The following is a 15,847-nucleotide window of genomic DNA, read 5'->3' as shown; positions in this document are numbered from 1 at the left end:
CCCCCACTGCTACGCAGTGCGACGGTCCGAGACCTAAAAACTACTAAGGAGGGTATAGGTATGCCCTGCGCAATTTAGGTTTCAATTTCATAGCCCCTTAAACCACCTTCAGGATTTCACTGAAAAGAGGGATGTGTTTGTGAAAACCAATAAGAAAATGTTTACAAGAAGGGAGCAATATGAAAGCAAGTAAAAGAGTGGTAATGGGAACAATCAGTCATCTCTTCTGGTTAAGAGAGGTAATGGAAATGACTAACTTTTACGTGCTTGGAGCCGGAAAGGCATGTCTACATCTTGTGCCCTCAGCTTTTTACAACACTCCTGTAACCCCTCTCATTACATCTGAAGCTGCTGCCACCGTCCTAAGACAACGCAGTTTTCCTCACCACTCTTACACCCAAGAATGCTGTACCACCTTTCATTACTTTTAGCTGATCCTCATTAGAAGCGAATGAGTCGCTTAATTTTAATCTTTGGAACTACGAAATATTAATCCAGCCCAAAGTACTATAACTGAACATGGAGATATAAGTGGTGTGTAGAACACAATCTAAATGTCACAGACAATTCTGTACCTTAAACTAAATTCAAGTAGATGTAACCTTCCAAAGAGGGCGTAATTTATCCCACCCTATAATTACGAAGTACAGTGAACTCCAAACAACTAACAATTTTATTTGTACAGGGCCCCAAAAACTCCGACCCACACACAATCACGGTATTACAGTTCTTTTATACCAACTGTACAATCAGAACAAATTCCAGAAAGGCAAAAAGGTGGTCTAGTTGACCAAAGCACTCCTCTCCCCTTGTTGTAAAGGGCTCCAACATATGCCCTGGAGTCTCAGCGACCCCACTGAGAGAGTCCACCGCGACAAGGGAATCACACAAAATGGAAGATTGGGAATGATCCCTTTACCGCGGGGAGTCGTCTCCCACCCAGCCGGACATCAGACAGTTACTTCCTAGTTTCCTCGCTGTGTCTCCTACTCCCCCCACTTCTACCCTCCTTCATTCTTTGCTTGCCTCCCCAATTCCTTTCCTCTCTCCCCCTGCCTGCTTTGTTTTCCCTGTGCCAATTCTCCGCTTAATATCCCTCTCCCTTTTACATTACCCCCTTACCCTCTACACGCCTTGTACCAACGGATGTAACTTGTAATCGATGTACCTTCTGTAACAATGTATAACTTGTAACCTATGTAACTCTCCTCATGTAAAGCGCTCTGATACCTCCGGGTCTAGCCAGCGCTATATAAAACTCAAGTAAATAAAAAAATAAAATAAAAAAGACCCATGCATGCTCCTGGGGCACTGGAGAGCTCTGCCCACGACCCGCCGCACTTCACATCCAAGGAGCTGACACCTTTTATTTTTTACAATATAAATATGCACCTGGTTAGCTTTGTAACTACATATATGTAACTTATTAGCGTGCTCAGCCTATCTTGTGTACCTTGGAAACTGTATATATGTAACTTGTTTGTGAGTTTAGCCTATCTTGTGTACCAACCACCCAATACCAATCGTTTTCTGGCAACGCTCCCAGGATATGGAACGCCCTTCCTGGAGTCGTCAGATGCAACCCCTCCTTCTCTGGTTTCAAAAGGGATCTGAAACTCCATATCCTAAACAAATACTTTCATGACCAACGTCAACTAACCTAGTCTTCTTTATCCGAGTTGTCTCCTCTCTCCCTGGACATTCAAGGATAGTGGGTGAATGGACTATGTCACTCTCGCCTTTTCTTTCATTGCTCTTTCCCCCTCCGCTGCACTGCTTATTTATTTCCCACGCTGTACTTTTTTCTGTGGTTTGCTTCCTTACTGCTGGCCTACTATGTAATGTAATGTCCTTCTGTTGTTTACTGTGTGTATGTAAAGCGCTCTGATACTTAAGGGTCAAGCTAGCGCTATATAAAACTTAAAATAAATAAAATAACATTTTGTAATTTACCTGGTTCTTTTGTATAGCCCACTGACACCTTTGGGTAAAGTTCGAGATCTATAAAACTGCATTAAATAATAATTGCACAGACTGATTCATGACACAACCCTGCCCCAGGCAGCACACCCTCCCTGGCCCGGTCCCCTCCCCCAGGCTGCACACCCCCCTCCTCGGCTGACACCTGGACACTGGCCAGTGCTGCTGGGGGGTTACACCCCCCCCCCCCCCCCCCCCGTGGGAGCAGGCGGCTGCACAGCACCTGCTCACCGCTGAGACTACATCTCCCAGAGTGCACTGCGCTGCACAGGAGTCCAGGAACGGAGGAGACTACATCTCCCAGAGTGCACTGCGCTGCACAGGAGTCCAGGAACGGAGGAGCTGACTTGACACTACGGTTCCGCCCCGCACAGCCTGGGCGAGCCCCGGAGCCCTCAGCCGGTCACCCTCTCCCTCCCTCCCAGGCCCCCCCGTGGTCTCACCTTGACCCTGAAGCGCAGCAGGGCCAGCCGGAGGCAGTGCTGCAGGCAGGCGGGCGGCAGGAACCAGGCCCGCGGCGGCGGGGTGCCCTTGTGGCCCACGTGGCCCACGATGAGCTGCGCCGTCTGGCGCTCGGCCTGCGCCCGGCGGGCCCACTCGGGCAGGCGCGGCTTGCCCAGGGCCCCGGGCAGGGCCAGCGCCAGCTCCAGGCCGCCGGCGCCCGCCAGCGCCCACAGGTAGCCCAGCATGGCGCCCCACTGGCCCCCGCACACCCAGTCCGTCTGGTAGCCGCCGTAGAGCCGCTGCATGGCCGAGCCCGCGTCCACCAGCACCCGCGCCGGCGGCGGCGAGGCCCCGGGCGGCAGCGGCGGCCCCGGCGAGCCGCGCCAGACGGCGCGCGCCAGCTTCAGCAGGTCCACCGGCACCACGGCGCCCGGGCAGCGCTTCTCCACGAACTCCTGCAGCCCCTGCACGCCCATGGCACCGGCGGGGCCTCCACAAGATGGCGAGCACCGAGCTCGACAAAATGGCGGCTACCGGCGGGGCCTGCGCTCAAAATGGTGGCCACCGGCCCGCTCAAAGATGGCGGCCTCCAGTGGGGGGGAGCGCTTCCCGCCAAAAACAGCCTCGAGCGGCACAGTCCAGACCGTCCGGCGCGCGCGCCTCAAGCTCCAGGCGCCATGTTGCGCCTCGACTCTCGCGGGCCGTGGCCGGGTATCGCGGCCTCTTCCAGTTTCTGACAAGCCACGCGAGGCCTTACTGGGAACTGTAGTTCTTTTCTTAGACCTCGCCCGGGTCTTGGTATAGACAGGGAGTCGCGCTCACACTACGTTTCCCAGAGAGCAGTGCGCGCGAGCACCGGCCCGCGCCTCCCACAGACCCCCGGCAGCCATTTGTGACCGGCCTGGCGTCCGTTCCTTCTGGGAGAGGTAGTTCGACCCCTCTGCTGCCGCCCGGGAGCTCTCCTTCACAGACCGTGGTTTGTTTTGTCAGTGGTTTCCTTGCACGATCGGAGTTTCCTTTATTGAAGAAAAAATATATTTGTATCCGTCGCCTGCGTTGTTTTGATTCTATGGCCTGCTATTTTTCGCCAAGAAGTTCTTTAGTCATTGTACATTTGTCATATATATTTATATTTTTGTTTGTACATTCTGTGTTTGATAGTGTTCCTTTTGACTGTGTTGTTTTGATTCTGTGGCCTGCTATTTTTGTTTGTTCTATTCCCGTAACAGTTCTCTCATGTAACATAACTGGTTCTATTGTACTGCGCTCTGACACCTTCGGGTAAAGTCTGCGCTTTATAAAAAATGCAGTAATAAAATGTACGTTCTCAACGTTGTGCATTTTAATGCGCTATATCCAGCCTTTGGCTCAAGTTCGCACCATATAGAATGTCAAAATGGAAAACAAGCATTGGCAAAGGAAATAGGTATCACATATGTGTGCAAAAACTATTGGGTTTGCCAACATGCTTAGCCATGTTGTACACCCGCATGAGGCTGCTGTTCAGCATTGCTAAAAGTTGGGGGGGTCTAGAGAGAGTAGTGTGCAAAGTTCAGTGTTGTAGTGGGGAGTAGGGTGAGTTAGAATAGTGTTGAGTGCAGGGTGGAGTTTAGAGACAAAGTGCAGGCATCCTTGCAGCGAGTCGTAGGTTCATTTGCATAGAACGCAGTAGAGTAGGTGGCAAAGAGCGCAGTGGTGTGGAGCACATTGGCTTTGAATAAAGTGGCGTAGAGTGCAGTGTTTGGAATAGAGTAGATTGTTCTGGAGTGGTGCAAGGTAGCATGGAGTGGTAAAGGGCGGAGAGTAGACTGTTGTAGAGTACAGTGGTGCAGAATAGAGTGGCGTGAAGTGTGTTGCAGACTATAGTGGCAGAGTTGCTTGGTAGTGCTTTGGTTTTGAGTAAAGTGGTGTAGCATGACATTTCAGTGGCATAGAGTAGAATGGGGTGGCATTGAATAGAATGGCTTTGAGTTCAGTGACCTACAATGTGATGGTGTAGAGTATGTTGTAGTGGTTTAGTGTGTTGTAAAGTATGCTGGCGTAAAATAGATTGGCATAGAGTGCATGATGTTGATTAAAGTGGTGTAGAGTGCAGTGGTTAGAGTACAATGAATCCAGTTTATTATGAAATATATCTATAAAATCTCTGGGACAAGTACTGGATCACAACACTTTCAAAGAGCTTGTAAACTAAACAGTAAAAATCATCTCTCTAGTGGATGACAAAGCAGCATTAAAGAAAGGGGCCCATGGTTGGTTTGTCCTTCAGAGCTACACCAGGGGCCCCCTTAACCCTACTTGGGCACCAGGTTCACACGGTCAACCAAGGAGAAATACCTACATCTAAGGCTGGGCATTCTTCCATCACTGTACCATCTGCCACTGTGGAAAGGCTTACAAACAACTGCGGACAGTGCGGGGATTCATAAGAGGACATGATACATCTATTATGCATAGGCATGCGATTGAATAAGTGCATATGTATATTGAAACCTGCTTTAAAAAGACCGGAATAAGATCATGCAGGCATGCGGTTAAAGCATGTTTCAAAGGCAAAGATAGCCTACCGCCATGTCCAATTTCTAGACAAAGCAGGAAAAATGCTGAACTCCAACTGGCAGCCAAAAGGTGAGGTCGCCACATGATGTTCTGCAGATTTATTGCCTTTGCTATTGTACTACAGATTCAGTACCTCTCGTTGTAGCTACCTGGAACTATGCAGCACCCATAATGGCCATACCAGAGGAACAACAGAAAACTGGCAGCTACCCGCAACTTTACGATGCAACATTCTTAAAACATTTTAATTACCCGTCTTTTGTTTTTAACAGACCGCCTGCAAAACCCTGAGACTAATGAATTGGATGTTACCACACAAACAAGGTCTTGAACTTTGAATATTTGTCTATCATTGTTTTATGACCGCAAATTTTAAATAGTCTTATATAATGAAATGTTTTGCTATATTGTCTTATAATTGTAATAGTTTTAAGTAATCGCACAATAAAAGTTTATTGATTGAAGTCTATTAATCACACATATTACAAAAAACAGCATTTCATGATCATAAATTTATAATAGAAACAGAGTTCAGATGTACTTAACATAAGGCATGACTATGTACTAAGAATATAGGTAAAATATACTAAACACAGGATCTTAACACTATAGGCATGATTTAAAGATGTTATAATGGGGGCGTGGCGAATATGGCGGTCGGGTGAGACATGTCTCTGAGTCTTTCCGACACCTCCAACATTCAGCAAGTTCATAGTCTCTCCCCTCGGCACCAGTGCTGGGGCGACACGCTAGACCCAGTGGGGAACATATGCTGTGACGGATAACCACACCGGAGGGACGGAAGACACATACTTGAGCCTCGCAACAGAGATGGAAGAGCAGCCTAGCATTCGTGGCAGGGGAGTAGGCGAGCCTGACCACCACCCGTGGACAGATTCCCACACCAACTCATCTGTGCCTGCGGAGGGCAACTGGAATCATTGGCGGCTGGTGTAGAAGCCAAATATACCACAGGAGGTGCGGGAGGCGCAGCCACACCCAGAAAGGAAAGAGATACGGGACGAGGGAAGCGGCCAGCAAGGCGAAAAGCCCCTCCCTGCTCCGGAGCATTCATCGACTTTGGGGCCACAAATCTGAGCACCCGTGTAGATGGCTCCTCCCTATTTTGCAGGTGGGAGTCGACACCCCCAGCAAAGGCTCCAGTGTATCCGGCACCTCACAGAGAGCTTTGCAGGCTGCCACAAATGGAGCGTAGCACAAGGGGCAGGACCACGCAGTCCTAACTCTTCGGCCCACAAATGGGATTATAATCGCGGAGCTGGGCCGTTCTAGCAGTGTCTGTAGGCCGTCACGAAACTAGAGAGGTGATCAGGCAAGACTGTGTTAGGCTCTCACCCTCTCTCCTCCCCCCTCCCCCCCCCCCCCCCAACGAGCTGAGGCCTAATACCTAGGGCCACTGGAATATGCCAGAGTCAATAGCCCCTCCAGCACTCACAATTAAAGAAACAGTGCAACTGCCCAAGACACACCACTAGAGTCCAACTGCACTAGGAAGACCGAAGCAGAAGGTGACTGCTCAAGATAGGACCACACAGGGGAACGGCAGAGATAGCTAAAATGTCAGGAGCAGGTGTGTAAGAAGTTGGCCTGATATATGATGCTCACTAGTTCTAGTGATCACCTTGTATCAGTCCAAACAACCCTTATGGTGATTGGTTGTAAGTCAACCTTATAGACCAGCTATCCTAATGGTAGCATGGACAAAGCAGTCTTAGGCTAAACTCTTTTGGCATGTGAAGCCAGCTGTTTTACCACAATATAACCCCTTGAATACCAAGTGAAAGGACACCACACAGGTTATGAAAATAAACTGTATATTTATTGATAACAACACCTCTGAACTCTATGAGGTCAGAGGGCTAAGCACATGACAATCTCTTACGAAAAATACTACAAGTTGCACAAAATTACAACGGTGCCCTAGGGGCACGACAAACCATATACTAAGTAAGTGGAATGTGATAGTCGATAAGGGAAATGGAGCTGTCCAGAGGCTGTAGGATCGATGGGACCATGCTATACTAACTTCAGGTAAGTAATAGGAGGCCCACGGAACACGTGTGCAGAGTGTGAACTCACACGCGAGATGCGTAACAACGTCTATGGACAGTACAGTTCAAAGAAAAGGTGAGCACGGACAATCCTGACTAGGTAGGACTAAAACGACTGTGGAACTCGACACTAGGACAGTTAAACTACCCTTGAGCACCGAAATGCTCTCGTTACCTCGTCCACTAGCCGCTGGTGCATAGGTGTCAAAGTGCGTCGGGTTCTCGCGTTGAAGTCTATGGAGCCTGAAAGAAAAGATGCTGCAGGCGACCAGGAGGAAGATGTCCGGTGCAATCCAAGGGTGGATTGTTGAAGAAGGAGACCTGAAAGCAGAGGGGACAGTGTTCACAGTCACTACCAGTGACTGGAGTGGAACCAGGAAGGAACCAGATGTCAAAGTCGCGATCAGGTGAAGAGTGGACGCTTGACTCTGCAGCCACGTGGACCAGGAGGTGTCTTCGACGACCAGGATGGAGGCACGAGCTGTCCCACGCAGGCTCTCGCTGTCGGCGGTGTTGGATCCGGGATTGGAGGCAACAGGCCTTGGCAAAGGCAACCCACGCGGTGAGTGAAGAAAGCGTCTGGTGCGGACTAGGAGAGTCCGGGGTGCCCCTCTTTTGGACGGGAGCAAGGGCCAATCTGGAGCAACCAGATCAGCAGTGGAAATTCACAGGTTCGTCGTCTAGGAGGCCACTAGCCAGCCGGCAAGTGACCAGACAACGCGTCGAGCAGGAACCAAGCAGAAGGGCCCCACGCAGATCTCGTGGATGCTGGAGGGCTGATCTTCGGTGCAGGGGCTGATCTTCGGTGCAGGGGCTGCTCGGGGTTGGGGCTTTTCAGTCCCCAAAGCACTTGGTCGAGTTTACCTCGGGAGTCGCGCTGGAAGCGAAGTGCAGGTTCGTTCAAGATGGCCGGTCTCGTCGCACCCACGGGTCTCAGCTTTGCTGTAGATGCAGGTTGAGGTCGGAGAGGTCTGGGAATCTGGGTCTCGTCGGGCTCTGAAGTCTGGATCCTCGAGGGAAGACGACAAAGAGAAGGCGCTTGATGGTGCCTGCAGTTGCAGGGTGGACACTCCTGGTCCACAAGGGAGATTCTTCAGTCTTCTGTGGAGCAGAACGTCGAAGACCATAGTTTCTTCTTGTTGAATAGTTCAGGATAATCTAATTTGGAATGGGACCAGCTTCTACCTTTATTCTCCTAAAGGGGGCTGCACTACTGACTAGGTCCCTCCCCTGGGTGGGACCAGGAAGGGGGGTGGCTACACCCCCTATCCTTTGTCCGGTTTCCCGCCAGAGCTGGGGCTGGGATGCCCCAGCAACTGGTTTGAACCGGTGTATGCACAGGGCACCTTGTGTGCCCCAGGCATGTCTCATTCCTTTCAGGCCTCCCTACCTCAATACACAAAATCCTGTCTGGGGTGGTGCTAGCACCTCCCAAGGCAGGAAACCCTTTGTCCAAGCCATCCTCGCTGGAAGGACTCCCAGCAGCAGGAGGTCAGACTTGTGTCTGTGGTGGCAGCATCCATTTTGTGATGCTGAGGCTCGAGTTAACTTTAACCGGGGTTCACAGTTACATACATGTCGTGTCCCTCTAGAAGGGTGGAATGCTACCCCCGTCGCCAGAATTGGCGAGGGGGTAGTATTCCAATTCGTATGACACCTTACTCAACATGTTTTGATAATGTTATACCAGAGTTAGCATTTAACCGGGAGGTTGATGCACTTAAGAGTATATGGTATAGCGTTATCATGGAACAGCTATTAGGACTTGGTTCCGCAAGCTGCAAATGGGCTCCGCTCATGCCAGAGCACCATCTCACATAATTCCAAGCACTCTGCCTTCAGGATTGATAAGGCCTTCCATAGGAGTGACTGATAGGAATATATGTGTCCATTTTAGGGTTAGATATAGGTATACTATATCTACAGCAAAGGGTGTTTACACCACCATGCCCCAGCTGTCATGCAGCCAGTTGTGTCAGATTTAGATGGCCAGCCAGGGGTGGCATAATAGATGCTTCAGCCCCTGGTAGGCCCTGGGTACACCTATGCCCTGGATACCTAAGGTATACTGTGCAGGGACTGATAAGGTGGCCCAGTACCAATTGGTAAATGCACCTAAGGTACATGGAGTCCATTTTAACAGAGAGCGCAGGAAGCCTGGGATCCTGAATAGCAGGATCCCAGGCCAACTAAGTCAAAAACCAGCAAAACACCAGGCAAAAAGTTGGGGGTAACCATAGTCAGATATCCACCTTCCTACAAGGTGGACAGAGCAACATCTCCCTGAGCAGGGCAGAAGATCGCTGGAGCACTCAAGAAAGAGTATATACCAGGTTCAGGGCAGTCAGGACTTTGGGCCACTGGTGAATCCCAGGGGCCTGCACAAAGAAAGGACCAGGAAAGGTAACGCTTGTATTAGGCATCTGGAGTGGGACCTCAAGAGACAGCCAACGCTTGGGAATAGAGTGCCCAGAAGAGGCCCACCTTTATTGCCTGGGTTGCTAACTTACCGAAGCCCGAGACAGCATTGCTCGGCAAGACCTTAAGGATAAAAGACATGCGGCGTGGCGGAAGTGGGCCTAGCGTAAAGAAGGGGCGGTTGGGACATCGCTAGACCCCAGCCTAGAAGATCCACAAGACCCAAACCATGGCCGCTGCGCGCTCCAAGAAGGTTCAGTAGAGGACATGCTTGTGAGACAGCCCATTCCAGGGACACCATCAGCACCATTACTGAGAGGCTCTGGGCAACAAGACGGAACAGAGGAAGTAGATAGTCCTGCCACAAAGGCATATATAAGCTCACTTTTCACCTCCCTTCTAGAGGAACGCCAAGCAATGCAGGTGCAGCTCTGAAAGAAGTGCAGCAGGACCTAGAAGCAGTGGGGGAGTGGGAATCTGGCAGGGAAAAAGAGATGGATCTGATGCAACAGGAGAGCCTCCGCCTGAGAGAACAGCACATATAGGTGCAGGCAAAAGCAGAGGACTTGGAAAACCTATAGAGGCAAAATAATGTCTGCATCAGAGGAATACCAGCTCAAGCAGAAGGGGACAATATATGGGCCTATGTCCTTGCACCGTTTCAACACACCCTAGGATACCAGAACAGCGCAGACATACAAATAGACCATGTACTCAGCGTTGGCCTGTCAAGAGGAGGAAATGCGCCCCTGCAGGACATCTTGGCAAGTGTGCATGGTTTCCAAATCAAAGAATCCCTCATCCGCCTAGCCAGGGAGGCGCAGCCCTGTACGCTTCAAGCCAATCCCATGCCATCTGAGGATTTTCGCAGTAGTGGGTTTGCCCATCTAGTATGATACGGAGTTGTGCAGGGAACATGAGAGAGTACTGCAGTCCCTCACTGCAGAGGGCCTTCTTCACTTCAAGATACGATGTCCTCCTTCTTTGGACTTCCAAAGTATAGTCGGGGTAGATGGAGACCTTGCAGTTGTTACGTGTGTATGGGCAGTCAGTGTGTGCTTTTTCCAATACCAAGTCTCTATCTTTGAAGTGCAACAGATTAGCAGCTACAGGACGGGAGGGCAGCCAGGGGCCGGAGGTCTGGCCAGGACTCGATGTGCCCTCTCCAGTGTGTAGAAGGGGGGACAGGCCCTCTGGCGCAGCCACTGTACAGAGCCATAGTTCTAGGTAGCTTATGTCTCTGCCTTCCACTTTCTCTGGCAATCCCATCACCTGAATGTTATTCCTTCTGTTGCATCCTTCCACCTCCTCCGCTCTATGCTAGAATGTTTCCACCCTGCTGGCCATGTCCGTCATTTGCAGTGCCGTTGTCACTTGTGCTGGTGCTAGGTCTGCTTTGGTGGTTTCTACTGTTTTCACCCAATCGGATAACTTGTGGTGTTCCGCTTTCAAGAGTCCCTGCCCTACCAAATCTGTTTCTATATCCTGGTGTAGTGTTTCTTTGGTGTCCCCTATGGCCTCCATGATTTTGGCCAGTTGTTGCTGTACTGGATCCTCCAGTAGCAGGGATTGCAGATTCATTTGCTGGGGGGCAGAGGGGGCGACCCCATAACAACTGTGAGTTGTTGGGGAGGCCAGTAACCCTAGCGGAGGTCCGCCAAGGCATAGCTTCAATGATCACTGGGAAAACACCAGGACCAGATGGACTTCCAGCTGAATTCTACTCTGCAATTACCCCTCTGGTGGCACCCTGACATGTCTCTGCAGAGTCCCTGAAATTTGGATGACACCCGAAACAACAAAAAGCGCACTGGTGATTCCACTGCCCAAGACAACAAATTCAGGAGCCCGAGTGACAGAATGCAGGCCCCTATCCATACTAAACATGGATTTTAAGATCCTAAGTAAGGTCTTGGCACTCGTACTACACCCACACAAGTACCCTAATCCACACAGACCAGAATGGGTTTATTCCATCTCGGAATAATGATTTAATAATCTCTGTATAGTTTAATGCTGTGACGTACGAGTTGCTTACCTTCGGTAACGATGTATCTGGTAGAGACGTGGTCTAGCCGCAGATTCCTTAACTTAGAATTATCCCAGGCTTCAGACTGGATTCAGAATTTTTTTTGCAGCAGCACCTTTGCGCGCCAGGGGACGGCACCACACGCCCCTGTCCTGACATCGTCCACGGACGTGACGTCAACAAAGTCATATAAGTCCCTTCAGTTTTCTTCAGAGAAACTTTTCCGTGGCACAACGCGGAGCCACCAACAAAACTGTGAAAGTATGGGAACAGTGTGCATAGGATGAAAAATCCATAAAATAAAGAAGGCGGATGGTGTAGAACACCATCATAAAAGACAGTATCAAACACTGAAGAAGTAAAGGCAGAGCAAAGCTCTGAGAAAGAATCCTGCAAAGCGAAGCGAAGACCCTTCCCAAAGGCTGAGTAAAAAGGGAAAAATATCTTAACAGACAAATGTAGATTGATATTACCATGTAGAACTGTGCCGGCCAACAAGGACGGATCACAGGAAGAACAACAATCTACAACAAGAAGGTATGAAAAGAACAGCACTGCCCCTATAGTAATGGAAGGCCGAAACACAGCCTAGCAGATCCCCAAAGAAAACGACTATAGAGGAGACAAGAGCCCTGAGTAAATTGAGAAAGCAGGAGGGAGGTAAGGCAATAGGCGGAGAAGAAGAATTATCCCCTGATGAAGGTGAATCAAAAAGCACTGTTTTCAGGGAAAGAAGCCACCTGGAGGAGAGGCAGCTGCATATGGCAATTCTTAAAGGAAGCGCAACAATGTGGGCACCCTGGAAGAAAACCAATGGCAACTGAAAGGAGGCAAGTAGAAAAGCCCCCTGGTAAGGTCCTCGTAGAACGGGGAGGATGGGTGGGCGTTAAGGAATCTGCGGCTAGACAACGTCTCTACCAGATACATCGTTACTGAAGGTAAGTAACTCATACATCTGATAGAGACATCTAGCCGCAGATTCCTTAACTTAGAATAGATACCACAGCCATACCCCAAGGGGGAGATGGGTCTGCGACAGAACAACAAAAAGTTCTAGAGGCACTGCGTCGGCAACAGAGTGGTGGACTATGGGGAAGGCTGTGGCGGAGCAGCCGGACCGCAACCCAAGCAGCTCGAAAGAGCAAAGACAGGAAGGTATCACACAACTGTCAGAATGCCGCAACACCATACCCGTGTGAGTATGATACATTGAAACTGCACTAGCCATAGCCCAGAACAGAGAGTCCACAATGAAGGGAGGAAGGACTACTCCCAGAGCCCAAGGGCACACTAAGTTGACACCAACCAAGCTAGCGGACAACATGGAGAGATGTAACCAGAGCCTACCAGGCTAGCCTAAGCAAGGGAGGCCGGAGAGGCAGCATCCAGGAAGCGAAGGGCAAGAGGCAGGAACTGAGCAACGTCTCAGAAGTACAGGAGTGAACAAAAGACACGCCAAGTGCACACCTAGTCACAAAAGGGGCGACAGGGGCAAACAGTATCACGCTGGTGCGGACCACAACTAACATGCACAGAGCAGACATCGACGGAGACAACAAGGTGGCATAGCTAAAATGAGCATATATGCAAGGTTCAAGCAAGGCGACCCATGGCGTAAAGGAGATAGCGCTAAAAGGCACAACATTGAACACCGTCAGTGGACGTAGAGAGCAGAAAGGGACCTCCATGCCCGCTCGAAGCATAGCAGAGCTATACAATAGCATAAAAGTACCCCACTTGGAGTATGGCACACCCCCAAACAACGGGGTAACACCTCTTAGGGCAACCCACAGTCAGAGAACAGAACACAAACAGCCTGTGGAACACCGCCACCGTAGGCTTACTGCCAGCCTAAAAACGCATAGTGCAACTGGTGGATGCTAAATAAAAGGGTAACCACCCCAGCACATGTGAGAAGAAGACCTGTGAAACACATACCTATGTGGGGAGGGCAAAAGCCCGCAAGGAGGTGCAGAACAGCCAAATCGGCGTGGGCTTCAAACAAAAGGACCCCATCAAAGGGTAGATCAACAAGGCGCTCCAGATATTCTCCGGGAAGACGCCATCCCGCAACCAAGCTTGGCGCCATAGGGCCACCGAACCAGCCATACCTCGGCCCAAGGAATCCGCAGTATCCAAGGGCAAATGGATTGTAAACTCTGCCAAATCACAGCCATCATGGAGAAGATGAAGGAGGTCAACACGAGCGCCCTCAGAGGTGGCCGAAAGAAGAGACTTGGCAGAGTCCCAAAGGGCAGAGGTAGCCCGAGCCAAGACACACACTGTATTTAGTGAGCAAAGAGCTGCGCTAGTGGAGACGAAAGTGTTACGACCCCACAACTCCAGCCATCTGGACTCCCAGGAGGGAGGAAGCATCAGCTGAGGCAAGGAAGGGTAAGCAGTTTGCAGAACAAACCCCCGAACGTCTGGGTGAACAAATAAGCAAACTGGATCATGTGAAACAGGACGGTGGCGGTGCAAGATAGAATGGGCCACTGGATCACCGGAGCTGGCCGAGTCCAGGTGGCCAGAAGGGCATCGTAAAGAGAAGCTTCAACGGGCAGAAGCGGCTCTACATTCCCCGAACCGTGGTGGAGGACATCCAGCAGACGGTCCACAGGTAGGGGGACAGAAGGGGGTTGCATACTGAGAACACAGGCGGCCAAGGAGACAACCCTAATGAACGCCGCACCGGCCTCTGAAGCCCTCCGAAGAGGGGACAGCAACTCATCTGTAGGTGAGGGCTGTATACTAAGTTTTCCACCCCAAGGAGGTTGACCAATAAACTGACGCAAACAGGAGGTACACGTTTTAAAGCCAGAAGGCATCGCGCACACTGTTCTTGACGCGAAGCGTCAAAAAGGAGCCTGAAAACAGGCCAGAGGAACCGCTTACACCAGATCCGCGTTGCACGCGGAAAAGAAGGAAACTGACGTCAGCGCACCGGGAGGGACTTATATGACCTCACTGACGTCACATCCCGGGATGACGTCAGGGCGGGGTCGTGTGGACCGTCCCTCAGTGCGCAGAGGTGCTGCTGCAAAACAAAATTTCGGATCCAGTCTGACGCTTGGGGATAATTCTAAGTTAAGGAATCTGCGACTAGAGGTCTCTATCAGATTACTGCATATTCATACGTATGGCACAAATTAACAATTTCAAGTTATAGTGACTATAACTTGAAATTATTCATTTGTGCCACACGTATGAATACATTATACAAAAATAATGATTTCTTCTATACAAACATAAGTGCCTAATTAAAACGACAGTTCAGACTGGCAGTGCAAGCAAGTGAGAGACAAAACACAATTACATCTATAGCTTTCGTTATTGCAACGAGGAATTAAAAAATGGCGGCTTCTATTGACTAACGCTATATGTACAAGCTTGGAATGTGTTAATAAACTTTTTTCAAGAGTAACTACTAGACTGATTACATAACGTCAAAAGGACGCACAAGGTAGGGTAAAAAAACAAGGTACAAAGAAATGGTTCATTTACAGACGAACCACGGTCGAGAAACGGTACCAGGAGTAGCAGATTTCGTCAGAATAAAAAGGTGAGCACCATGGAGTCATGTGTGAAATATTGAAACCTCTTTTATCAAATAGGAGTTAGATCATGTAGCTTTGGTGTCAGAGTATAGAGCTCTGACGCTATCTATACAATACTGGGGCTTTGTCACGATAGATACCCAGACAATGTCACAGGCTCATTGGGGGGACTTAAAAATAGATGGAGGGATTAACCGCCCCTGTCCATGCCTTAACCGCATGCGTGCGGCATGATTTCCGCCCGTACGCTGGATTTTGCGGATTCGCATGTTACGTGACGAGCTGGGCTCGTCATGAGCGTGCCAGGAGGCTACCTCATGACGAGCCCAGCTCGTCATGAGCGTCGAAGGGGTTAATATAAGTAACGAGGGAGTATGACAATGGCATTATACGGGATCGCAAGTGTAGATAACCAAAATATACATGTGCATAAATATATTCTTACATATTGATTTACATTATATTTAGCCACGAAAACGTGATCCTGCTGCCAGGTAGACGGGCTAAATTGAGACCCGCTATTTGTGTTACACATGGTGAGACATTTATTTATTTACTTTTTAATTTTATAAGGCGCACAGCTACCAAAAAGGTTTCCCGGCACCGCTTGACAGGAAAAATGGAAAGAGTTAGAAAAACAACCAAGTTATTAGAAGTATACCTACACATTATTAGTTAAACAACCAGGTTTTTAAATGTTTGCGAAAATTGCTGAAGATAGCTTTGTTCCGGAGAAGTGAAGGAAGGGAATTCCACAGATGAGGACCCAGATAAGAAAAGGACCGGCC

At 49.7% G+C, this 15,847-nt stretch overlaps 1 protein-coding gene across 3 annotated transcripts in view; it reads right to left on the bottom strand.

Annotated features, from left to right (window-relative positions):
- The window catches only part of FAM120C (family with sequence similarity 120 member C), a 434,870-nt gene extending 431,741 nt beyond the window's left edge, over positions 1 to 3,129 (bottom strand). For all 3 annotated transcript variants that reach the window (XM_078664559.1, XM_078664560.1, XM_078664561.1), the window contains exon 1: positions 2,424 to 3,129. In XM_078664559.1, the coding sequence (XP_078520685.1) occupies positions 2,424 to 2,900 (477 nt within the window). In that variant the 5' untranslated portion in view covers positions 2,901 to 3,129. The remainder of the gene's footprint in view (positions 1 to 2,423) is intronic.
- Between the last annotated feature and the right edge of the window lie 12,718 nt (positions 3,130 to 15,847).

Source organism: Lissotriton helveticus, chromosome 10 (assembly GCF_964261635.1).
Source record: "Lissotriton helveticus chromosome 10, aLisHel1.1, whole genome shotgun sequence".
Taxonomy (NCBI): Eukaryota; Metazoa; Chordata; class Amphibia; order Caudata; family Salamandridae; genus Lissotriton; species Lissotriton helveticus.
The sequence above is the reverse complement of the archived record's forward strand: the minus strand, read 5'-3'. Positions and strand labels throughout refer to the sequence as shown.